We start from the raw sequence: 25288 nt of genomic DNA on the forward strand, positions 1-25288 counted from the left end.
ATCCACCATCAATTTCTTTTCTTCTACTGAAGTACTGACCAAATAATTCCAAATTTGTTTTTAGCTGCAATGTTAACTGTTACATTAACAACACAATTGTTCTGTTTTACAGCAGGGACTTCCCAATTACCTCAGCATTTCATGAAGCCATTCTAATTATTTATTTAACACAGAGAATCAAAATAGTTTCCTCTAGAAGTGACATAGAAAAGGCAGATCATTTCAAAGGAAAAGTGACCTCTGAATTTGTATACTTCTTCCTAAAAGGAGATGCAACAACAAGCAGCTTGTATTAAAGGGTTGCAATAGATCTACATGTCTGTTGTCAGAAACGTTATCTTTGCAGTATTTTATTCAATATATTTAATGAGGTGGGAGGGGAGGAAAATTCAAGGGACAATTAGAAATTAATCATGTGAACCAATGACTGAGCATATTTTCAACAAAATCCTTAAGGGACTAGCAAGATCTAGACAGAGCACTTACATTCACACAAGTCTAAAACTAGTTACACACATTACTATATACACATTAGAGACAAGTTTTGCTTAATTTATTTAGGCTACTCTATGCACATTTTGCTGTCAGCAATTCGAGAATGAGCAGACTAGGACACCAAGTGGCACAAAGTGAGCACTAAGAGAGGAAACCTCAAAATAATGTGTACTGGATTTAGATATATATATATTTATGCCCAATGCATTTAGTCAGTGATTCTTTTTCAGGAGCACTGAATGAATGCAGCAGTCTTTTGTTAAGTTATTCTGATGTTGCACAGATGACTGCTTTGTTTAACCAAGGTCTCAGTAGAAGAATCAGTGACTTGAAATGCATTTATCTTAATAGTAATTAACATCTCCAGTGTACATTGGAGGTTCCCTCTCTCATTTCTGCATCATTTCTTTCATTCGTTGTAAGCAGCACATAACTACATAGGCACACTTTATCCTCCCACAGACAATGGGCACCTTGTGCCTGCTTCAACGGAATGAAAACAATCATCCTCAAAGCTCCAGCTTTACTCAGGTGTTTACTTTCTTAGTCAATACTCAATTCAAACTTTGACAACTCCAAGAAGGAAGAGGGGTGGGGAGAAACAAACATAAGAAAAGGGCACAGCAAAAGGCAGGTAGCACAACTGTATAATTCCTGTAGTTGTCACATTCTAGGAAACACAAGCAAGGCCAAACTATCTAGCTCTGCCTCATGTGTCCCTCATAAGCCCTCCAACACAACTGCGTTGCTGAAAGATCAATCGGACTGCTCCTGCAGCAGTCAAAATGCAGCATAGGTGTTAAAGATGCACATTTTCAAAGTGACAGTAAATCCTACTGGCAGCTACAAGTTCACTGTGCCCTTTTCAGTCTTACATAGGTTACACTGGAAGCTGCCTTATACAGAGTTAGACCACTAGCCCATCTAGCTCAGTAATGCTATGTCTAACCAGCAGCAGTTTTCCAGAGTTTCAAATGAGTTTTCCCCAGCCCTACCTGGAGATGTCAGGGATTGAACTCGAAACCTTCTGCATGCAAAGCAGATGCTCTTCCACTGAGCTAAGGTCCTTCCTCTTGTTTAACACCATTTCCCCCACCCCCCTGAAAAACAAGGCTACCTATCCTGTACTTTATGTGATCTCTCATTTGCTGAAAAGCGTCAAATGTTTAGTTGGCAGAACAGTTCAAAGCCATTATTATACAGATCATATAATTTATTTTACTAAACAGAAATCTGAATTTAGATTGCCATACAGGAAAAATGTGGTAACATTATCAAGACCTGCTGATATTTTGTTGGAAGGAATCTCAACATCCACTTAATGTTTACCTTTACTCCTATACTCAATTGTTTACTAGTTACTTTCTATATTGGCTTGATTTGGTTTAGACATATGGAAATGAACTATATTTTAAATGCCTTGTCTTTCCACTGAATTATGTGCTTCAAGAAATTTATTTCATGTGAAATCTACTTGGGTTTAGAGTTTTTCTGTATGTGATGTTTTTTACAGCTTCCTTAGGGCTGTGTTTTGAGTGTACTTTTTAAAAAATGCTACTGTTGCAATTTATATAAGTAGTGTGCTATACAGTAGTTCAGATAACATATGGAAACAATGACCACATTCTTGATTTTTTAAAAAATTACTCCTCAAAACTTGGGCTGCAAGGTTTAATCTTACGCCAAAAGGGACCAATCTCAGTAGATGAAGGCAAATTTTAATGTGTGGGATTGTGATTTTGAGATTCGTTTATTTTGAGAGGTTATTTTGTTCTTCATGTATCACTGAGATAGGGAATGAAAAGCTATATTTCCATTGTTATCCCAAAAGGACATCTTGAAGCATTGCTATAAGCATATATTTATCTAAACTGTTTCAGCTGACTCTGTTAGAAGGCAGATGATTCAATTAAATAAGCATTCTTTAATTAGTTGACTACTCAAAACATGTTCATCTGGCACTGTTACTTCCACACACTTGTTCTTCATAAGAAACCTCCCTTACAAGTAGCCCCACTATGGCTCAATACGTAGTTCTCCTCAACTGTCTAATAAGGGAACATATCTCCCACACACACCAGCCCCGTCGTCAGAAGCAGATCTGCAAACTGTGCTTGGTGCCTCTCATGGTCAGTGACATTCACAATGCTAGCTATACTTTGCTCCAAAATTGAGCAGGAAGGGAGATACCTGTGTGAGAAGTGAGAGGGAAGCAGTGCGTATGTCTTCATTGTGTTTTCACAGTGGAGAGGGAAACTGAGGAGAACACAGAAGGGGCAAAATGCATTTCTGGGTGGGGAGCTGTGTCCCACATGTTAGTTTTCTCAAACAGAAATGGGGGAGCAGGTGGGGGGGATTATTTTTCTGAGAGACCCCTTTGGACTGCTATTGCACAATTCAGTTACATCTGAACTGCACCTATACAACTTCGACCTGGGTCATAATATTGTTAATTTCAGTCTTGGTTAATGTCAAGGATGTTTTAATAAAGGCTACCTCTGCCCTTTGGTTTTTTAAATTCCTGCCCAGATTATACTGAATGTGTTTACCTAAGTGCACCATTTTTTTCTAATCCTAGTTTGGATTTTTTTCTGGTACTCTTTCACCAGGTGAAATGTTCACCAAATTAATTTCCAACATCTTTGCCAGAGGAGAAGTTATTATTCAATTAACTTGGACACAAAGTAACCAAGAGCACATTTATTCCATAACAGGGTTAAACTTCTATGAACTAATTACATTTTATGTAGATTTTTTAAAAAAATTAAACTAAATTATAGAAATAGCAAATTGAACCTGTACCTGCAGCACACTATGCACACTTACTCAGAAACAAGTTTCACTGTATTCCATGGGGCTCTCTCCCAGGTAAGTCTGTATAGAACTGCAATCTCACAATGTTTTCATATGCTTCCTTACACATCCTTCACACTTGCAAAGGCAAGTAAACAGTACAGATGAGTACAGAACCGCCTGAAATCTCATGTCTGTGGAAGCACTGAACTTCTCGGAGAACTGATGGCTATTTGCAGATCGCTGGCTGTTGTTAATCTAATCTATAGAACAGCCTCAGACTTCAATATACTATTGCGGAACTAGGGCTCTAGAAGTCTAGTGACCAAGGAATTAAAAGGGACAGATGTGTGGGCCAGACTGTGTGGGCCGGATTCAGGGTGGTACATAATCTTTTCTACACTCAATACCTCAAAAACTGGGCAATGCAATCTACAATGATCTGGGTCATCATTGTGCAAATGCTACTAACAATAAGAAATCTGGCATCACTAACTTAACTCTTGTTGTACACCCACTGAGACTTACATTGCTTTCACAATACTTAAAACCAAACCTTCAAACAGGTGCTGAGCTTTTCACTGGCATGTACAAGAGAACACGTTTGAGCACAGACTAAACTTCGTTACTGAAAAAGATGAATATAATTTGCATTCTTACCTTTTCACTGAAACACTCAAGCAAGTCTTGGACATACCCTCGCATTTCTTGCAGAAATTTATACCGTTCGCCAATGCCTCCAGATGACCCTTCCAATCTTTCAATTGTCTTGGTAGAGTCATCGCGGCTTTGCTGATGCTTCTCGTGTTGTTGCTGATTTGCTTTGTGAAATTCTCTCATTGAGTCCAACCTAAGGGTCAATGGACACATAGATTTACATCCAAAAGCCTATAATACACTAGGTGCATTATTTAGCTCTCTTAGAACAGAACTACAAGATCTAATACCAACTTTTAAAAGTTCCATTCACTACAAACAAAGAGGCTACCCCACCCTTGAAAGCTAAACTACTGTAACAATACCCTGCTGTTCTGCTCCCCCACCCCAAGAAGCAGAGAATGCACATCCTCCTCACTTCTCTACCCCAAAGCATCTTATGTACCCTTACTACTCCTGCCATCCATCCCCCAGCTAACTCATGATATCCATAGATTTGGACACATACACATAGCCCTACAAAAGAAGCTGCTCCTGCTTATTCTCTTTCAGGCCATTTCTTGCATATATACCATATCTCTCCTCCCCATCCTGTGCATTACATACACAGGTATAACCTTGACATGGTACCAATTCCAACAGAGTTAGAGGCACACCATATTTTGAACACATTTCTTGGAGCTCAACATTGAGCTGACAGCCTTAGATTTAAGGGTGCCATTATTTTTCTGCCATTGACTCTCACCTTTTTACAAAAACATAAAAAACAAAAGAGCATGTGAACATCAAGATACTTGTTTACATTATGATGCATGTGCTCACTTAAAACTTCGTACCTCCGATTTCCAATATGATATGATATTTGAAACTTTTAAAAACATAATTTTAAGCCTCATGTCTACAATGTTTACCTAATCAGAAAAGACCAATTTCTACTTCTCACAAAAGTGTGGTAAGCTAAGATCACTGTCTTTTCACTTCGTTGCCACAATGTTTTTTCAGCGTCCAGAAGATGCACCAATCTTCAACACGAGCAAACGGTCACATTTAAGCTTCACTTCCAAAGTAGTAATCCAAGCAGCCTTTTGAACACAGTTTGTTTTCTTCTTTTTTATATTGAGAATCCAGTCAGTGGGCTTCCATTGAAGAAATTCTGCATCTGCCCCCCAGACTAAAGATGCCCGATGAACAGAAATCTAGAGGACAGGTCTATGGTTTTTAAAAGTTGGTCTGTCCTACCTGTCTTTAAGCTGTTTCTTTACCAAATCAATAGTAACAGGAGTCATCTCATTACTCGGAGTTTTGAAAGGTATTGTATTATCTGTTTTTTGAGACTTTGTCTCCAACGATCCATAAGCAGCATATGTGTAAGGAATGCCATAAGATGAACCATAAGGCATTGTCTGGTAAGTATTCTGGTAGTACAGATTATTCACTTCAGCAGGCTGACTTGCTTGAACCTACAGGAACAAAATATTTGTAATACATACAAAACTGAGATCACGCAAGCTGTAATTTGTCATAAAGCTAATTCAGCTCTGAAGGAAATTTAAAGAGTTACCTCTGAAATTCCACCAGCTCAATTATTTTATTTTCCATGTACACAAATACAAATGTCAAGGAAAGAAGCAGTTCAAAGTATTTCTTATTACCTCACAATGAAAAAAGCTTAAGAACAAAGTGGAGGTGGGGGGATCTGCATACAGAACATGGTCCTTCAATGATCTACTCCCCTGGTCAGCAAGTAGTTTTAGTAGAACATCTCACTTCCAGTATGGATGGAGGGTGACAGAGCACTGCTCTACTAATCCTTAAAGTGGACTGTTGCTAAGTCCCATGGTTACAACCTCCACCACCTCCATATATCCCTCTTACCTTTGGGCCCTCTAGTCGCCAATTCTGAGGTATCTCCCAGGTGCCTGACCTATCCCAAGGACTATCTATTGCTGATCCCTTAGTACACTTCTGAAGAATCAGTATTGTATACTACTAACTTCTGTCACAGAAAAACCAATACAAACTATCAGATAATATCCAAGGCAGTAATATAGCTCATTAATAGATAGATATCTAGCTCACAAACCTGTATATTTTCTATGTCAAAAAGTCCCATTCAAACTCAACCAGGGAAACATCTTAATACAGTAAAGCTTTCCATATCTCCAAATCATAGTAAATCTCATGCATATAGGATTTCAAAGGGGCGAGGGGGAGTTTTTCATAGAAAAAGTTCAATCATAGTACTATTGTTCACTCCACCTTTTCCAGCAATCGTAATCAAAATCAGTACATACACTTTGATGGTCTTGTCAGTATCTCTCACTTGGTATTTAAATGGTATTTTTCTGTTTAAGACAGCATGCTGCACCTTAAAATCTACCATCCACATCAAATCTGGTCTATGAAGTCTTAACATAATACGATTGTGTTTTACAAGCCTTGGTCAAGTGCCAGAGGGTCATTTTGACAAACCTGAGAAAGAGGCAGATGTGAAGTCAAGGCCCCATGCCCCACATACCCAGCTGCCAATTTCCAGTGCCACAGATACTGTTTGCCCACATTATATTTCCCCATCAGCAATCAGGGGCAAGATGACAATTAACAGGCTAGATGTGGCACAGGGCCTGCCACTTGCTGACCCCAGTTTTAGAGTTATTTGAATACATGCCTGAGGTATATTAATGCCTTTACGTATCTGTTCTTGCTCCCACCGGCTGAGTTCTTCATCCTGTTCCCCAGTAACTAGCGCATCATCATCACTTCCCTCGATGCCTGAGGACAAAGGCAAAACGAACAGGAGGAATAATACACAGACTAAGTAATGGAGAATATGGGATTGGAATACAATATGTGAAGCTACATTACCTACATTTTTATACCGCCTGATATGTATATCTCTAGGTAGTGTATTTATTTATTTATCATAGCATTAATGATGCTTTCTTTAGTGAGAAAGCTGAAAACATGGCCTTGTTTGTGATTTCCTAGAGAGAAATTTCAACCTGGGAAGAACCTCTGGATCATTTGCTCCCTCCCAACATGGTTAAAAATCTTGAGTATTTCGGTTATACCAGAGACTCTCAAATGTTTTGATACTGTGACCCCCTAAAATAATATATAAAGTAGGGATGTGCACCGGACCGGTCTGGGGCCATGTTAGAGGCCTCTGAACCGGTCCGGATTGGGGCCGGTCCGGCACGGGGGGGGGGGGATGTAGCTTTAAGGGCTGGGGGGGGTAGTACTTACCCCTCCCACCGCTTTCCCCCCTCCGGCACTCAACTTTTTAAGCAAAGTTTTGGGGGCGGCAGCGTTCCTCCCTGTCCCCGTTGTTGCCCGGCAAAAGGGGAAGTTGAGTGCACGCATGCGCCCGTTGCTAGAAGTTAGCTATTCACCCATTTCCTTATGGGATCAACGGATCACAGTCCAGATAAACAGGTTGCTTACCTGTAACAGGTGATCTGGAAGTGATCCGTTGAATCCATAAGGAAATGTGTTCTGCGCCTGCGCAGGCACCTCGCGGGCTGACTAAGTAGCTCCTCGCGATGCCCAACCACCACCACGTGGCTTGTGTGTCTGTTATACTCAGCGGTTGGGCGTCCCTCAGTCAGTTTTGTGCAGACCGCCCATATTAGATATCCTCGTCTTCGTTCTTCCTTTCCCCCTGCTTTTCTGCAGTGAGGACGGTCAGGGTGGGTCTTATGGATTCAACAGATCACTTCCAGCTCACCTGTTACAGGTAAGCAACCTATTTATCTGGACCGTGATCCGTTGATCCCATAAGGAAATGGGTGAACAGCTAGCTTCTCCACCAAGGTGGTGAGTGCAGAAGGCAGTTCTTACAGCAACACCCGTTTCAAGACACTTCTCCCATACTCTGCCTGGCGTGCCATGCATAGGTCAATAACATAATGCTTAATGAATGGCTGATGAGATGACCATGTTGCCGCTGTGCAAATGTCATCCATTTTAATGCCTGAAAGATGAGCTGCTGAAGCCGAGTACACTCTAGTTGAATGCGCTCACACTGTTTTTGGAGGTGGCACCCCCTGTTGCTTGTACGCCAGAAGGATAAGTTCCACAAGCCTATGTGCTATGTGCTGTCGAGACACTGCGTGTCCCTTCTGTTTCCCTCTGTATGAAATAAAGAGTTTCTTTGTCTTTCTTATTGATTTAGTCACCTTTAGATAATAAAGTAGCACCCTGTGTACATCCAAGGAATGTAAGGCTTTTTCAAGGTTTGTTTGAGGCGATTGGAAAAACGTTGGTAGCACTACCTCTTGATTAAGGTAAAATTCAGTTATCGCCTTTGGCTGGAAGTCCATATCCAATCTCATCACCACCTTGTGAGGGAAGAACTGGGTGTACGGCTTGTCAATTCTCCCACCCACTTCGCCATGGTGATGGCAATCAAAAAAGCCACCTTGAGCGTGAGTATGTGGAGAACTGCAGAATGTAGAGGTTCAAAGGGTGCTTCTGTGAGCGCTGAGAGCACTAACGAAAGACTCCACTGCTCAATTGGTCTTCTTAGTGGGGGATACAAGTTGTTCAGCCCCTTCATGAATCTCTTACTCTCTGGATGTGAAAAAAACGATACCCCATCCCATCCCATCCTGGGTGTTTGGCTGATATGGCCGGTAGATGTACTTTTAGCGACACATTTGCCAGTCCTTGTATCTTCAAACTTGTCAAATAAAGCAACACTTGTCGAAGCATACCATGGAGTGGACGGAATCCATGGTCCTTAGCATAAACCTTGAATCTCTTCCATTTTCCGAAATAACTGCGTCTAGTCGACGCCCGTCTGCTATTTATAAGAATCTTTTTTTAGTATCCGAGCTTCCATGCCATCAAATGTAGTGTCTCTTTCTTGGGATGTAGCACCTGACCCCCCTCCCTATGTAGGAGGTCCGGATCTGGAGGTAGTCTGTAAAAATTTCCTCTGGATAGTTGAAGTAGAGGTGCAAACCACGGCTGGCGTGGCCACCATGGGGCTAGAGGTATGCAAGTTGTTCTGTCCCTCAGAATCTGGCCTAACACCCGATTGAGCAGTGGAATTGGTGGGTATAGGTATAGCAGACCCTTGCACCAACTGTATTGAAAAGCATCGCCCAGCAACCCGGGACCCATGCCCGCACATGAGCAATACTTCAGACATTTTTTGTTGGTTGCTGTGGCAAACAAGTCCACTGTCATGGTCCCATTTGCTGAAGAGTCGCTTGAGGCAAGCCTCCTTGATCTCCCATTCGTGTCTCTGATCGAATTGATTGGTTTGGCTGGGAGAATCGGCTAGGTGATTGTCGACACCCCTTATATGAATTGCCACCGGATAGATGGTATGCGTTATGCACCAGTCCCACATTTTCATAGACAAGGCACATAGCATGGGAGACACAGTGCTCCCCTGTTTGTTGATGTACGCAATTGCCGTCGTGTTGTCTAGGCGAACCTGCGTTACTGTCCCCTTGAGCTGGGGTTCGAAAGCTTTCATTGCTAAGAATGCAGCCAGGAGTTCCAGATAGTTTATATGATGTTGACTCTGTGACTTTGACCATTGCCCCTATACACAGTGATGGTTGCAATGTGCTCCCCATCCGTAGGGAAGCATCTGATGTGACCCAACTGGTCGGAATTAAAGGTTTGAACGGAATTCCTTGTAGTAGGTTGTCCTTCAACATCCACCAATGTAGTGACTTTAAAACTGCTTGGGGTAGTCTTAGACGCAATCTTTGACTGTCTATGTTGGGTCTGAAATTCCTCAGGTACCATCGCTGCAGGGGGCGCATACGCAAACGAGTGTATCTGACAGTCGTGTTGCAGGATGCCATCAAACCTAGCATTCTCTGAATTGTCTTTGCTGGCTGAACTGGATTGCCCTGGAGTAACTTTACCAGAGAGGTGATTCGTTGGTAACGATCTAATGGCAAAAAGACCCTTTTCTGTTCCATGTCCAGAGTTGCGCCTATGAAGTTTAGGTGCTTTCTGGGTTCCAAATTGGATTTCTTCCAATTGATGTTGATTCCTAAGTCCTGAAGAAGGCGTATCATCTTTACAATCTGTGTGCGAAGAAGCTCTTTGTCCTTCCTTACCAAGAGCCAATCGACTACATAAGGATAGACAACCAAACCTTGCGTCCGCAAATAAGCCACAACTACAGCTACCACTTTGGTAAATACTCTCGGCGCCGTCAATAGGCCGAATGGCAAGACTGTGTATTGGTAAATTGTCTCTCCCACAGTAAATCTGAGATATTTCCAGTGATTCTCCTGGATACCTACATGAAAGTAAGCATCCTTGAGATCCAGCGTTGCCGCCCACTCCTCCTGGTCTAGGAAGGGGATTATCGTCTGCAATGTTGTCATCCTGAATTTCCGGGCCCAGACAAAATCGTTGTCCCCTCAAATCCATGATTGCTCGGATCCCTCCATCCCGCTTCGGTATCTGGAAGTAGCGGGAGCAGAAACCTGACAATCTTTTTGCCCACTGCACAGGCACAATTGCCCCTTTCCCTAATAACACTTGTATTTCTTCCTGTAGTACCGCTGTTGCCCTGGTGAATCTCATTCCTGAGAATGGGGGTAGAGTCTTGAACTCGATTGCATATCCTGTTATTATTCTCAGGACCCAGCGGTTTGATGTTATATTGTGCCATGCTTGGGCATGGCTTGCCAGTCTGATGGTGGAGCCGGCAACTACAAGACTGATGACATTGGCCTTGGCAATTGTTGGTAAATGCAGTGGGCTGACAGAGCAATCAAAAAGATTGCTTGTTATTGTCCTTATTAGAACGATTGCTCTGGTTCTTGTTCTTATTATTGTTGTTGAATCCCCTCGATCGTTGGAAGGGTCTATTTTGCCTTCTAAAATCCTTTCTGTCTTGATATTTGTATGGTCTCTGTTGGCTATAATTTCGATTACGAGAATTATAAGTAAAGGAGTTAGCCGAGGATGTCGATGCCATGAAGGTCTTTGCTGTAAATTTTGACTTCTTTAAAGTCTCCACTGTCAAGTCACTGTCCTCATGGAACAGTCCCTTCCCATCAAAAGCCAGGTTCTCTACCTGGTCCTTCATGTCAGTCTGTAACATTGTTGATCGTAGCCAAGCATAGCGGCGCATTGATACAGCAGTAACCATTGCTCTCGACTCCATCTCTGCCAAGTGCTTGAAGGAGCTGAGTTGTTGTCTAGTCACCGAGGTGGTTCTTTGATAAATCTCATTAAACCTATCCTGTAGCTCATCTGGAGTCATAGAGGTGGAGTCTTGAAGGATGTCCCATAAAGGTTGAGTATAACGGGCCATGCAGGCCGCATAATTGGCTATGCGTATAGCCAGACATGAAGTTGTGTAAATTTTTCTGTCGAGAACATCCATCTTTCTGCCTTCTCTATCTGCAGGTGTCGTATGGCGCCGGCCTCCCTTAGATGTCGCACAGTCCACAACCATGGAATTCGGTGCAGGGTGCCGGATTAGGTACGTAGCATCTCCTTCTTGTATCCTGTAGAGGTTCTCTAAGCGTTTCGATGTTGGGGCCGATGCCTGTAAAGTTTCCCAAGCTGTTTTGGCAGCTTTCGCTATCACTGGGATCATGGGCAGTGCTACTGGATGCGATGTTTTAGCTTGCGCCATCATAATATATTCAGGATCCTTAATCTCAGCTTCTGGCTGATTCAAGTCCATCCCTAGTGCCTCTGCAGTTTCCCTTATCAAGGTGTGGTAGGCCTTTAACTCCTCTGTGGGTGACCTCGAAAGGCAAGGAGGAACATCCGACGTTGGATCCGAGTGGCGACTAGCCCGATCAGATTCTGAATCATCAGACCCATAACAACTAAAATCACGTTATGGAGATGGACTTCGAGTTGGAGGAGGAGTAGATTTACGTTTTCTCTTTCCCCCTGGTTTTTCTTGAGTCACCTCTGGTGTCTGAGTCTGGCAGGACGTGGTGACTTGCAACCTTGGCTGCTGACGTTGCTCAGCAGGTGGTTGGTGGAGCAGTAGTGCAGACTGATGGGCAGGAGATTCCCGATAACTGACAGTTTGTAGCTGTGATGGCTCCTGGACATCCCTAAGAGACACTTGTCTTGCCTTCCATTGCAGAAATTCTGCATAATCACCAGGGAGCGAATGACGGAAACCACACATATGAGTTGGTTGCGTTGATGGCAGGCACACTCCTTATTCAGAAAGACCCTGACTAGCTCTTGGTGGAACCACTGTGTAAGCTGAAGACGATGGGTGTAAATTTCCAAACACCCCCCTTGGAGATATAGATGGTGTTTTAGGCAGAAGAATAGGTAAATTCTCTTTTTCCCGTTCCTCCTCATCCAAGCCAGCACTAAGGAACCCATGAAAAGTGGACCCTGAAGGGGTGCTTGAAGTAGAGTCCATTAACTCTCTTAAGGTTGAAACTGCCTCCTGCTCTTTCCATATCCTTGCCACAATGTGATGGGGTAGAGGGAGATTGCTGAGGAGTGTGTGCAGGGGATAATGTCAGGTGCCTATGAAATGTCTACGGTTCAGTCATTGCCGTCGATGTTGACTGTTCCGTTGTCGATGCAGAAGCTGCAGTAGGAGTTTTACTGGATCGTATACCCTTCCTCGATGTCGAAGTTCCCTCCGACTTCGAGGCGTCAGTGCTATTCAGCAGCTTCAGTTCCTTCGATCTTGGTGCCTGCGTTGATATCAACGAAGGTTCACCCCTTCAAGCCTCCGTCTCCCAAACAGCGTCAGAGCCCTGAGCTGAAGAAGGAGAGGGTATTTGTTGGCTTAATGTTTCTCGACGATCGACATCAGGGCTATGATGATGCTTCCTACTGTGTTTACCCTTTTCTTGTTGAATGACTTCGGCTTTTTAAATAGGTCATCAGCAGGCACGGTTTTAGACGGAAGTTTCTCAGACCCGTGCTGCATCGACTTCGATGTCGACGTTGACCCATGTCTAGTCGCTCCGCCTCCCGTCGATCCATGTCCATATCTTTGCTACCGAGAAGCCCAAACGAGGTCTGAACGCTATGGCGGTCAAACAGAAACTGACTGAGGGACGCCCAACCGCTGAGTATAACAGACACACAAGCCACGTGGTGGCGGTTGGGCGTCGCGAGGAGCTACTTAGTTGGCCCACGATGTGCCTGCACAGGCGCAGAACCCATTTCCTTATGGGATCAATGGATCACGGTCCAGATCTTTTGCTTTTTTCCCTTGAACAGTTGACATTCATGCCATATTCTGAAGTGCACCTCAGTTTCAAAAGCAGTTTTGTCATGCTGACTCACAAGGAACAGAACTAGAGCCCCGCTTCTTGAACCTACAGGACTAGTTTCATGACTTTACATCTTGGCCTACAGAAATGAAGTGTGAAAACAACCACTCTATTGGTTACCTGAGGAAATCTGCTGACACAGAGCCCTGCCTCAAGTGTTCTGGTCGTATTCAGCACGTTAAGCCCTTATACACTAAAAATCCCCAAAAGCTACTGCACAGTTGACTGAGCTTTCAATGCACATGCATCATTTATTTGGTTATTTATATATTAGTTACTTAAACAATATTGCCTTTCCAGTGATTTACATCAGACCTGGAAATCGACTCAAAGGGATGGTTTGGATGCCTTGGGCTGGAAAGAGTCTCTTTTATGATTTTGCAGCAAACCTGAGGCCTACCTCTGCTAACTGGGCAAAGAGGAACCTTTTTAACATGGTGATTCTATTTAGCAGGGGGAGAGTTACTGGCCCTATCCAACCCAAGCACAGTACCTCTATCTTGTGGACTATGAGCTCTTTGGGGACAGGGATCCTATTTATTTATTTATTTATTTATTTCTCTATGTAAACCACTTTGGTATATAAATATTTGATGCTGCTATAACACGAATTAGAATTAGGAGGAGGAGCCAGCAATTCAATGCTCCTATGAAAACACAGCCATCAATTTCAGATGTATTCTTTTTCTTCTTTTTGTAGTAGGAGAGACAAGAACACAAATTGTATCAATGCACAAATATGAAGTATTTTTCCTTCAAAAAGAAAACCTATAGTAATACAATGCTAGATTTTACCTCCCATTTTTAACAATCTGAGATTAAAATATTTTTCACTGTGCTTATAATCCACAAATTTGTAGTCAGGCAGACTAGTAACTTCGTGAACTTATTTGCAGGACTGCTATAATATACGTAACTTATATGTAATATAATGGCAGAATCTCAGCCATTATGACTTTTACAAACAAGCACAAATGCATAAACAGGTGGCCCTCTTTATTTGCGGGGGTTCTATTCTCACCTAAAGGGACGAACACAGAAACCACAAATAATGAAAACTTGAGTCAATGGGAATTGGGGGGGTTAGGTTCCTAACCAATAAAGGGTCAAAAAAGCAAGGGGGTAAAAAAAAAAGTCAAGAAAAGGATAGAACCTTATTTTCCAGCAATGCCCCCCAAACTCTGAAAACGACTGAATATTTGCATTTTTAAAAATGAGAGCACACCCACAAAATGCCTCTGTACCGTAAAATGGTGGCCAAAAATGACACCAGAAGTCATTTCGGGCCACTCAAAGCCACAGATAGGCAGATTTTGCCTATTTTTCTACTTGCAGATAATGAAACTGGATCTCTAAGACCCAATCGTGGATATGCAAAACAGCAGATATACTGTCCGCTGATAACAAGGGCCACCTGTACTTGTATATGAAACAATACGCTGATTAATACCATCATCTGTTACATGCAGTTTCACTAGAACCCTGTGCTATTAAAATATCTAAAACTTAACATATTGCAGCTTTTCTGCTAATCTTGATGTTTTACCTATTTCCTCTGCAATCTTCTGCCTTTGGGACTTCTCTTTCACTGAAAAGACTATTCTTCGCTTCTCGTCATCATCTTCATCATCACTGGCATCGTTTTCATCTTCTCTAACAAGACGCCCTTTTCCAAGATCATTATCAAGTGGAGTAAAATCTCCAAGCTCACGTGCCATTTGGCGCTTTTTTCTAGCAGCATGAATAAAAGCAGCATCCGGGATTTCTCCTAGAAAGAAATCATAACTTTTTTTTAAAGCCATCAATTGTACCATATCATAAGTGTTCAAATCATAGTAGCAGCAATCACAAGAAGTATGCAATTATCAACTACTAGAATACTTAAAAGATATTTTAGGCCCCTTTTCTATTAAAAAAAAAGAGCAAAGCAGCATTCATTAAAAATAATGAGAGTTAAATTAAAACAACCTAAACGCAGCAATTAAGTTATCACTAAAACCATAGTTTATAAAGGTCTAGGAGAAAAAGAAATTCTTGGTCTGGTATCTGAAGGACAAAGGTGCCATAAAAACCTGTTAGGGGAGAGAATTCCTCTCCCCCAGTTGTCATTCACCTCACCCTCAAAGGCAACAGCACACAGAGAAGGGCCTTCAAAGATTATTTCAGTGCATAGGCGAGAACATGTGGAACAGGCATTTCTTTAAGTACCCGGGTTTCTGGCTTTAAAAACCAGCACCAGTATTTTGAGTTGTGTTAGCCAGTAGGGATGTGCCTGGAACTGTTCTGGAGGCAGTGGGGATGTTCCCTTAAGGGCAGGGGAGGGTGCACTTATCCCTCCCGCTGCATTTCTGGTAGGTTCTTTCATTTTAAGTTTTTTTTATAATTCTCAATTTTTAGCTTTAAAAAAAACTTTTAATTTGAAACTTAATACTTATTGTGGTTTTAAACCTGACTTTTAACTTTACTTAATTTGGTTAATTTTATTAGTTTTATTGTGTCTGTTGTATTGGTGGGCTGCCCTGAGCAGTAGTGTACTGGAGGGGTGGGGTATAAATATTTTAAATAAATAAATAGAGGAGGCTTTGCTCTGTGTGCCAACGGTGAGAGAGACTCGGTTGTTGCGCATGTGGGACAGGACCTTCTAAGTCATTGCCTCCAGGCTTTGGGTGCTCTCCCAGCTGGCATCTGCTTCTCAGTCTCCTCAATTTTTATATATTATTTTAAATGGGTTTTTAGATTTTTTAATAGCGATTATTTTAATAGTTATATTATCTGTAGTACTGTATTTTAGTTATGCATTGTTTTAATTATATTGTAAACCGCTTTGATTATTTTAATGAAAAGCGGGACAGACCCCCACCGCCTTCAAACTGGCAGAACCGCCGGTTCCATGCACACCCCTACTTACAACACTAGAACCAGAGGTCATTCCATGAAACTGATTGCCAGGAAGTTTAAGACTGACAAAAGGAAGTACCTTTTCACACAGCACATAATTAATCTATGGAATTCTCTGCCACCAGATGTGGTGATGGCCACTAGCTTGTATGGCTTTAAAAGGGGCTTAGACAAATTCATGGAGGACAGGTCTATCAATTGCTACTAGTCCAATGGCTATAGCCTCCGGCCTCAGAGTCAAGATGTGGGAGGGAGGACATGCCATCACTTCTTGCCTATGGGCTTCTGAGAGACATCTGTTGGGCCACTGTGTGAAACAGGATGCTGGACTAGATAGGCCTTAGGCCTGATTCAACAGGGTTGTTCTTATGAAAGCTTGTAATGTATAGTGTATGGCACATTGGACACTATTTTTATGGGGAATAGTTTTTATACAAAAAGAGAATAGGAGTAGCTACCACATTTAACTATCTCTAAGACAGAAGGTGATTAGTCTTATTATGGTACTACTAGCAACTCTGTTGCCATATAAAGGCCCCTGAATATCAGAAAGAATAGCTGAAGTTAATGCTTTGTCAAAGGCTTTCTTAACCTTGGCCCCCCAGATATTGCTGGACTACAACATCATCCCCAGACATGGCCTTTGTGGCTGAGGATGATGGGAGTTGTAGTCCAACATCATCTGGGGGCCCAAGGTTAAAAAACCCTGGACTAGAGAACCTAAATTTTAAAAAGTTCAAGCAGGCTTGTTCACTATCAGATCCCCAAGAGAAGCAAGATCGGACAAAAATATGATTAAGGCAAATAAGACAAATATCACCAAAATGCTCTAACCTGGACGTAGAACATTCAGAGATGACAAAGCACTTGAAAATGCTCCCACTTTTGGCTTTTCTTCTTCCTTCTCACTTTCAACTTCCATCTCCTCTTCCCCTTGTTCACTATTTGCAGCCCCATCTTCTAGAACTGCATCTTTTATCTGTCCTATTTTGTCTGCAGATTGTTCAGCTGTAAAACAAGTCTGTACATGAAGTATCTTCTTGGAAAACATTATGTCTATGTTTCTTTTAATTTTACAATGTATACATATAACAATCCAGAGCAGTATACAAAGGTACTACACTCAACAATTTCTAACCTAAAACCCTCACAAAATATTAGCTAGATGTATGAGGGAGCTTCTGAGCTAATATAGGACTTAGAGAGAAAACACACTAGAATCCCTCACTAGAAAGTTTTTAGGGATCAAATGCCCATCAAATGCCTGCCTCAACAGTGTAGCCCTAATTAACATAGGTCTGTACCACAAAGGCCTCTCTTTCTCTAATTCAGCCTTAGAACTTGCTGGAAGGTTAATGCGGGAGGAGAGGCTCAAGCTCACTGTCTGTGCACCATGAATGGGTTCCTCTTAAAATTTCTAGGTGTCTAGGGTTCCAAAGGCAGATACAGTCAGGTAGGTGTGTGTGTGTGTGTGTGTGTGTGTGTGTGTGTGTGTGTGTGTGTGTGTGTAGAACAAGACAGAGAGGATGCAAGAAGTGGACATGGGGAGAAACAAAAGCAAATATAGAAAGAGATCAATAGGGATGTGCAAAACGTTTTGACATCAAAATGGGCCGTTTAAAATGTCTTGAGCTCAAAACAAAATGCCATTTAAATAAATGGCCTGTATCGAGCTCAGAACAAAACAACCCTGTTTCGATTTGAAACATTTCAAGTGCTATTTGGGAGGCCTGTTTGTCTGTTGCTGAATACACTGCAAACTGCAATGCAAAACTTGTGCACTCTGAGTGCAGCTTGTTCTGGCCATAGGGAAACTCAAAACACCCCATTTTTTCCCATGGGTAGCTCCTAGGGATACCAAAGTGTGTTGGGTGGTATGGCATGATGGATGCTACCCACCATCCAACCCACAAAAGAAATGGGCAAGCAGGTGGTTTTTAACAAATGTTTAACCTTTCCCCCAAACCTCCATAGGAATAGGAATAGAGTTTTTAGGAAAAGCTTAAACATTTGTTAAAAATTGCCTACCTGCCCATTTCTTTTGTGGGTTGGGTGGTAGGTAGCACCCAACATACCTTACCACTCGACCCACTTTGGTGTCTTTAGGAGCTACCCATGGGGAACAATGGGGTGTTTTGAATTTCCCCATTTTCCCCTATGGCCAAAAACTTGAAATGTTTCAAGGTTTGTTCTGTCAAAATAACCAGGTCAACCGCTGTTTTGATGAAATGTTTTGGCCATCTACGTTTTGTTTCATGCTCAAAACAAAATGCAAAATCCATTTCGTGCACATCAAGGGACAGGCAACAACCTTCAATATTTATTTTCAATAACCACACTGAACCCCATGACACTTCTTCACCAAATCATACTTTTTCCATTATAATTTCAAATGAAACTTACCATCTGCTGAAGAGTTGGGTTCTACTTTTATCTTGGATTTTTCAAGATCTTCTTTGTATTCTTTCTTCAGCAGCTTCACTATTTTTTTACTGTAACTTGATTTCTTCACTTTAAAAACTTCTTCAGTTTCTTAAAAAAAATTGAATGAGAAAATAGTCTGTGAAAATATTTTGATATATTCCATACAGCACAAGGAACCATATTAACATTGATAGCCAAGAGTATCTCTGAAGATCTGATTTGTTATCCACAATAGCTAACCCATGCAATATTCCTACCACAGTACCTTTGTGACCCCAACACTATGATAACTTGCAGCTAGAATTAATTCACTCCAAGAATGGATTTCAAGAAGTCCTGCAGCTAAGCTAAGCAAGGGAGTAGCCATAGTGCTGAAAGGTGCAACATATACTTTTCATGTTGTTTTTCTTTATCTTTAACTATCTGCCACTTTATTTAAAAAAAAAAACACTGATAATGTGATATCCCTTATTTTGAAGGGAGAGTCTGTGCTTCAAAAAGAATCAAGAGCTTATTAACACAAATTGGATTCTAAATATGAGCATATGATTTTTACAAGGCACCTACAAATCCACTTGCCAGCTCAACATTGAGAAGTGCCCCGAGCTCTCCAACAAGCAGGATACCACTGACAAGCAGCCCTCTGAAAAACACAACACTACACAGAGCTCCTCACTGGAAGTCTTATTTCCACTGTCCTTTTGGAGAAGAAAAAGCAGGAATACTTTTCGAGCTCACTCTGTTTCTTACCATCTCCATATCCCAGTGCAAATGACAGAAAACTCACCTCTCTCTAAGGACTCTGAGCGCACCAAAAAGAATCTGAGATAAGAGGGTGAAGTGGCAATCACAAATAACAACTGGCTAGCAAGCTGATTTAAATCCCCACTGGTATGTTTCCCAGACTATGGGAAACACCTATATCAGGCAGCAGCGATATAGGAAGATGTTGAAAGGCATCATCTCATACTGCATGGGAGGAGGCAATGATAAACTCCTCCTGTATTCTACCAAAGAAAACCACAGGGCTCTGTGGGTGCCAGGAGTCGAAATCAACTTGATGGCTTACTTTACCTTTAGTAAAGCCTAAATTTGTAAAGCCTAAATTTGTGGATCCCTGATTAGTAAAGCCTAAATTTGTGGATCCCTGATTTTAAACATAAAAATTCCAGCACTACTGCACACCAGCAATTCTGCTGCTTAATGACATTTTTATTTTTTATTGTTAAATTTATAAACTGCCTTTCATTAAAAACAATCACAAGGCAGATATTAGGCAAAAATGTGGCATGTGACAATGTATGTCAGGATCCTTCTGTTAAACTAGGATCTATTAGGACTGTACAAGCCAGAAGAATTGGAAGCTCAAATCGGAATTCCCACCTCCCCCAATCACAAGGCGTCAGCTGCTTTCGTGGCAACTGCCCCAGATAGTACCAGTAGGGTTGGGGTGGTTCTTTAAATGTCAACCCACCACTGGAATGGGAAAAGCTGGGCAGCTGCAGAGCATCCAGGAGGGGTGTGGAATGACACAGGGGAGGCTGGGAATGAGCAGGGATACCTGTGGGCTGTAGTTCCTCCCAGAGTGTCTTCCATAAGAAAGGAGAAACTGTCTCTGTGAGGAAGCATCTCTGTGCATCTGTGCTTCTTCCCAGCATCTCTGTGCTTCTTCCCAGCCACCCTGGGCTCGTTCTGAGTCTCCCCTAAGCCACTCACTACCCGTCCCGTGGGCGCTCCAGAGATTCTCCTCAGCCACCCAGCTTTTCCAACACCAGTGCTGTGTCCGCATTTAAAGAATCCCCACCCCACCCCACCCGCTGAGGCATCTGTCCTGCAATCGGCTGCCTCCCCATGGCGGTGGGGTGGGAATTCTGATGCGGGCTTCCAATTCTTCCAACTTGTACAATCCTAGGATATATAGCCCCAAACCCAAAGAGAACATTAGAATAATTATCTCTTTCTTTTTGGCAAATCCTTTTCCTAGCAGATCTCTACCAACTTTCTTTGTTCTGTTGTACTGAGTTATCTTTGGGTTAACTACCTTTGAAGAAACTTTACTGTTACTACCATGACTCAGAACTGCTTTTTAAAAGGTTTCTTCCAGTCAAATGTGTGCGCACGCGTGCACACACACACACACACACTTCATATCATGCCACTTATGAAGGTAAATAGTAGGCTTTTCAATTTCTCAGTTACAACTGAGGAAAACAGTCAGCCCCATATTTGCATCTATTTTAATGGGAAACACATTATTCATACATGCCTGCATCCTTCACAACTGATTGTTCCCAAATACAAAACACCTTTAAAAAAAAGATCTTTTACAGATATTCAGTAAAATAATTTTAGAATCTTCATCCCAAGAAACTAGGTCAATATCAAAGGTCCTCAGCTCACAAGATTCTAAAAACAGAAGTTTGAAAACTGTAGTAGTAGCACAGAATTGCATTTGTTCACAGCTTGAACATGAATATTGTCAGAATGGGGGAATCTGACATACTGTACTTGTAAACAAAGCCACACAGCCTGCATGCACAGAGGCTTCAACCCATTCCAGTCTCCCTATATCACAGAAATTATAAAGATTACAATGCAAGGGCACTTTCAACTAAGGAGTATTTATTAACTAAATGAGGTGTCCAGGGAGGGGAACAGCATTAATCTTGTTTCTTAATTTTACAGCTGGATAAGTTAAGATGATCATCTCAAGGAAAAGACTCAACATGAAAAAAATTAGTTAAGTATGTTCTAGTTCCTTGGCCATTTTACCTTGCAGAACATGTAAGGTGGATACTTTCTTCCTGGTCCACCACTTCAGCAACCACAGAAGTCAGCAATGTAGATCTCAAAGCTGGTGTAGGCCTTATACTGGATGCCATCAGCTGTGTGCACTAAGGATATGCACAAATCGGTTTGGCAGGCCTTCTATGGACTGCCAAACCGGTTCTGATGTCCGGCGTTTGAGCCGGTTCGGGAGACAGGGGTGTTTCTTTGAAGCACAGGGAGGGTGCTCTTACCTCCTCCGCCGCATTTACCCCTCCAGCGCTCTCAAAATGACTGCTGCAGGGCTGCAAGGAGGTATGTGGCAGCCCGTGGCAGATATTTTGGGGAGAGCGCAAGAGGGGGAGATGTGGTGCTGGTGGGTAAAAACACACTCAAAGAAACACCCCTGTCTCCTGCATATTATTATTATTACATTTATATCCCACTCTTCCTCCAAGGAGCCCAGAGCGGTGTACTACATACTTGAGTTTCTCCTCACAACCACCCTGTGAAGTAGGTTAGGCTAAGAGAGAAGTGACTGGCCCAGAGTCACCCAGCTAGTATCATGGCTGAATGGGGATTTGAACTCAGGTCTCCCTGGTCCTAGTCCAGCACTCTAACCACTACACCACACATGTGTCTGTGCACATCCCTAGTGTGCATTAATAGAGGATTAGCACCCCACACAACAGTGCACCAGAATGTAGGGTCATCTGAATATTTAATTAATTCAACAGTCTAGTGTGCTTTTTAAATATTGTTTGCAGAGCAATAGCAATTCCAATCCCACACTGATTCCATAACGTTTGTGAGGAAGCACCAAGTGGGCAGAATAGCATGGTAACTTCTACAAGGACCAACAATGTTGTAATGGAAACTACTCATGGGGCTTTAACACAAGAATGCAGTAGACTGAAAGTAGCATGACAGAGCTTTATATCAGTATACAAGTTTTCTCCTTCTCTCAACACTATAACTCAGTTATCGAATGAAGTAGAAAATTCAGTACAGAAAAAAGTACTTCATATAATAATGTATGAAATTCATTGCGACAAGATGCAATGATGAGTTCAGATACTTTAAAAGGGGAATAGACAAATTCATATAAGAAAGTCCAGAAATGTTTAGTGCCACTGACTCGAGGCACAAATGACCAGGCTCAAACTATCATGCTTCGGACACATTAAGCGAAAACCCAGTTCCCTTGCGAAGTCCATAATGCTAGGGAAAGTTGAAGGAAAGAGAAAAAGAGGACAACCAGCAGCAAGGTGGATGGACTCAGTTTTGACAGCCATGAATGCACCACTGAGAGACCTTAGCCAAGTTAAAGACAGATCATCCCGGAGAGAATCTACCTATGTGGTCACTTCGAGTCGACACCGACTTGACCACATTTAATTAATCAATCAAGTGCCACTGAACACCAACTACTAGGGAGCACAAACAAAACAATTGTCTATGCTCTGCTTGCAGGCATTCCAGAGGCAGCTAGCTGGTCACTATGAAAAATAAAGATGCTGAACTGAATAGACCTTTGATTTGATCCATTAGGCCTCCATGTTCTTCTTAGTGTACCTCAGCATGTGACCCTTTCCTTTAAAATACATGATCAAGAGAAAGTTGGTTTCCTATTTATGTATATTCTAAAGAGAAAGGGAGCAACTGAAAAACAAAGTTTTAAAATAACCAGCACAGTCTCTATATATTCAAATGTAAGAATCTGGGCGTTCTGAAATACTTTGTACTAAGGGTGTTGTGTGTGTGAGATACTAAAACACTTGCCAACACACTGGAACATAACCGTAGGAAACTGCCTTATACTAAGACCATTGGCCCATCTAGCTCAGTATGTCTACACTAACTGGTAGCAGCTCTTCAAGGTTTCATTCAGAAGTCTCTCTCAACACTACCTAGAGATGCCAAGGATTGAATCTGGAACCTTCTGCAGATGCTCTAGAACTGAGCTATGAGCTACAGCCCCATCTCTAACTATCTCTCCATCCTTGGTTTGTACTTTTCTATGAAACCAGAGTAGAAAAAAACACATGCACACCACATAAGTTAAGCATGTAACATGGTTTTTAAAATCTCTTGTATTTCTCCACAAAAGGCACAGAAGTAGGGGCCGATCTCAACTTCTGGACACTTCACAGAGAAAAAACTATATCCAAAACATATGCCACTCACATCTGTCTGCATTCCTACCCGACACCAGAGTACAACATGACCTGTCTACCGCTGAAACAAATATGGCAATTCCAAACGTGTCTGCAGGCCACAATGCAGACGCGTGTCCATCTCCACACGTTGTATTCCAGGTCGTGCGAAGCGACCGACAGTGTCTAAAACATGGAAGAGGCCAGAGGCAGGGCGAGGAAAAACGGGGCTGGAGAAGGCGGATCTCCCCGAGCGCTGGGACTATCAACCCTGACAGCCCCTAGCAGACTCAAAGGCTTGACCTGGGGAAACGGCGTGGAAGCTAGGCCGGGATTTGGACACAAAGCGGGCCCTGCTCGCTTACCCTCCTCTTCATCTTGGAAGCTGAGCAGACTGAGGCTTCCGCGTGGCGGCGGAGGCGGCGGCAGCGGCGCGGCCACCTCCTTGCTCTTGTTTCTCCGCTCCCGGGCCTTGGAAGCCGCCGACAGGAGCCCGTTGTTCCCCGGCTGCTGCGGCGAGGGAGGCGGCGGCGGTAGGGGAGGAGGAGGAGGAAGAGGCGGCGGCGGCGGCTGCAGCAGCAGCTGCGAGGACGTCAAGCCGGGTCCTCCCCGGCCAACCGCCTCAGCGCTGCCAAAACCGAAGCCGCCGCCGCCGCCTCCGGGAGCGACGAGGGGAACGCAGCCCGTCGGAAGCGGCAGGAGCGGCGGCCTCGGAGCTGGCGCAGCGGCCTCCCCCGCAGGCCCATCCCCTCCTAGCAGCAGCGGCTGAGGCGGCTCCTCGTCTCGCTCTTCGTCCTCCTCCTCCGACTCGTTCCGCTTCCGCACGTTCACGCGCCGCGCCTTGCGGAACATTCCGCCTCGGCCCAACTGCCGCAGACGCGGGAGGGTACAACGAGCAGGAAAGAACGAGGGAGAGCAGAGAGTGGCCGCCGCCGCCGCCGCAGCAGCAGCCCCAGAAATGCGCGTCGCCTCGCACTCGCTCCCAGCTCGCCTCGCAGCCGCATCATCACAACCCAGCAGTGGCCACAGCGCCATCTACTGTGCGCCGCCAGCAGGACCCTTTCTTCTTTCCATCCAGACACGAGGGGCAGGGACACGGCGGATCAGCACACCGACAATGTGTACCATAGAGTCCGTATCGGGGATAGAGCGCCTCATGGCGTCACCATCTACAGCGACAAGAATGACTGTCAGGATCGTAGTTAGAGGAATCTGCCATCTTGAGCCTGAAGAAGTGGCGGGGGGGGGTGACGAGAGGAGAGGAAATTTCATCACGTGGTGGTTGATCTTCGAAACGCGGGAAAACGGAGATCTCCGTGAGGGATGCCAGAGAAAGGCATTGAGGCATGGTACGCTCGTGATCAGGAGGGGGATCCTGCAAATTACAGCTGGAATTACGGTGGATTATTGTGTTTTCGGGCTCTGGTTCACCGATGGGTTTTTTCCACAGCTTGAAGGCTACGACATCAAGTCAGGACTTGATACATGCGTAAATGAGCTGTCGCGGATCTATGAGGACTGATCAGTTTTTCGATGGGCCTCTTTGGCTGGGCTTGGTCTGCAATGATTGTGTTTATATCTCCACGCTGTGCAAACTTCACTTACAGATAAAATTGCTATTGGGGCTACACTAGACGGTTGTAGTGACAGATCAGTGTATTTAAATCTGAAACTTCACAGTTACATGAAGAGATGGGGTGTGTGTGTCCAATTTTGACAACAAAAGCAGTGCAGATCTCGCTACCCCGCACCCGGCACTTCTCTCTACAGTGCCTCTCTCCTTACATACCTTTCTGCATGCGGAGCTCACTTCCAGGCTCCCAACAGGGCCGGAGGAGAAGGGTG

The 25288-nt window shown here is 43.3% G+C and overlaps 1 protein-coding gene across 1 annotated transcript in view; it reads right to left on the reverse strand.

Moving 5' to 3' along the window:
* PAXBP1 (PAX3 and PAX7 binding protein 1) overlaps nucleotides 1–24507 on the reverse strand; it is a 44868-nt gene extending 20361 nt beyond the window's left edge. Inside the window, exons 1-7 of the mRNA XM_053308162.1 lie at nucleotides 23809–24507; nucleotides 18501–18629; nucleotides 16932–17105; nucleotides 14746–14967; nucleotides 6614–6717; nucleotides 5185–5405; nucleotides 3949–4138 (exon numbers count right to left, since the gene is read on the reverse strand). Of these exons, the coding sequence (XP_053164137.1) occupies nucleotides 3949–4138; nucleotides 5185–5405; nucleotides 6614–6717; nucleotides 14746–14967; nucleotides 16932–17105; nucleotides 18501–18629; nucleotides 23809–24478 (1710 nt within the window). The 5' untranslated portion in view covers nucleotides 24479–24507. The remainder of the gene's footprint in view (nucleotides 1–3948; nucleotides 4139–5184; nucleotides 5406–6613; nucleotides 6718–14745; nucleotides 14968–16931; nucleotides 17106–18500; nucleotides 18630–23808) is intronic.
* Between the last annotated feature and the right edge of the window lie 781 nt (nucleotides 24508–25288).

The sequence above is a fragment of the Hemicordylus capensis genome, chromosome 3, assembly GCF_027244095.1.
Source record: "Hemicordylus capensis ecotype Gifberg chromosome 3, rHemCap1.1.pri, whole genome shotgun sequence".
Lineage (NCBI taxonomy): Eukaryota > Metazoa > Chordata > Lepidosauria > Squamata > Cordylidae > Hemicordylus > Hemicordylus capensis.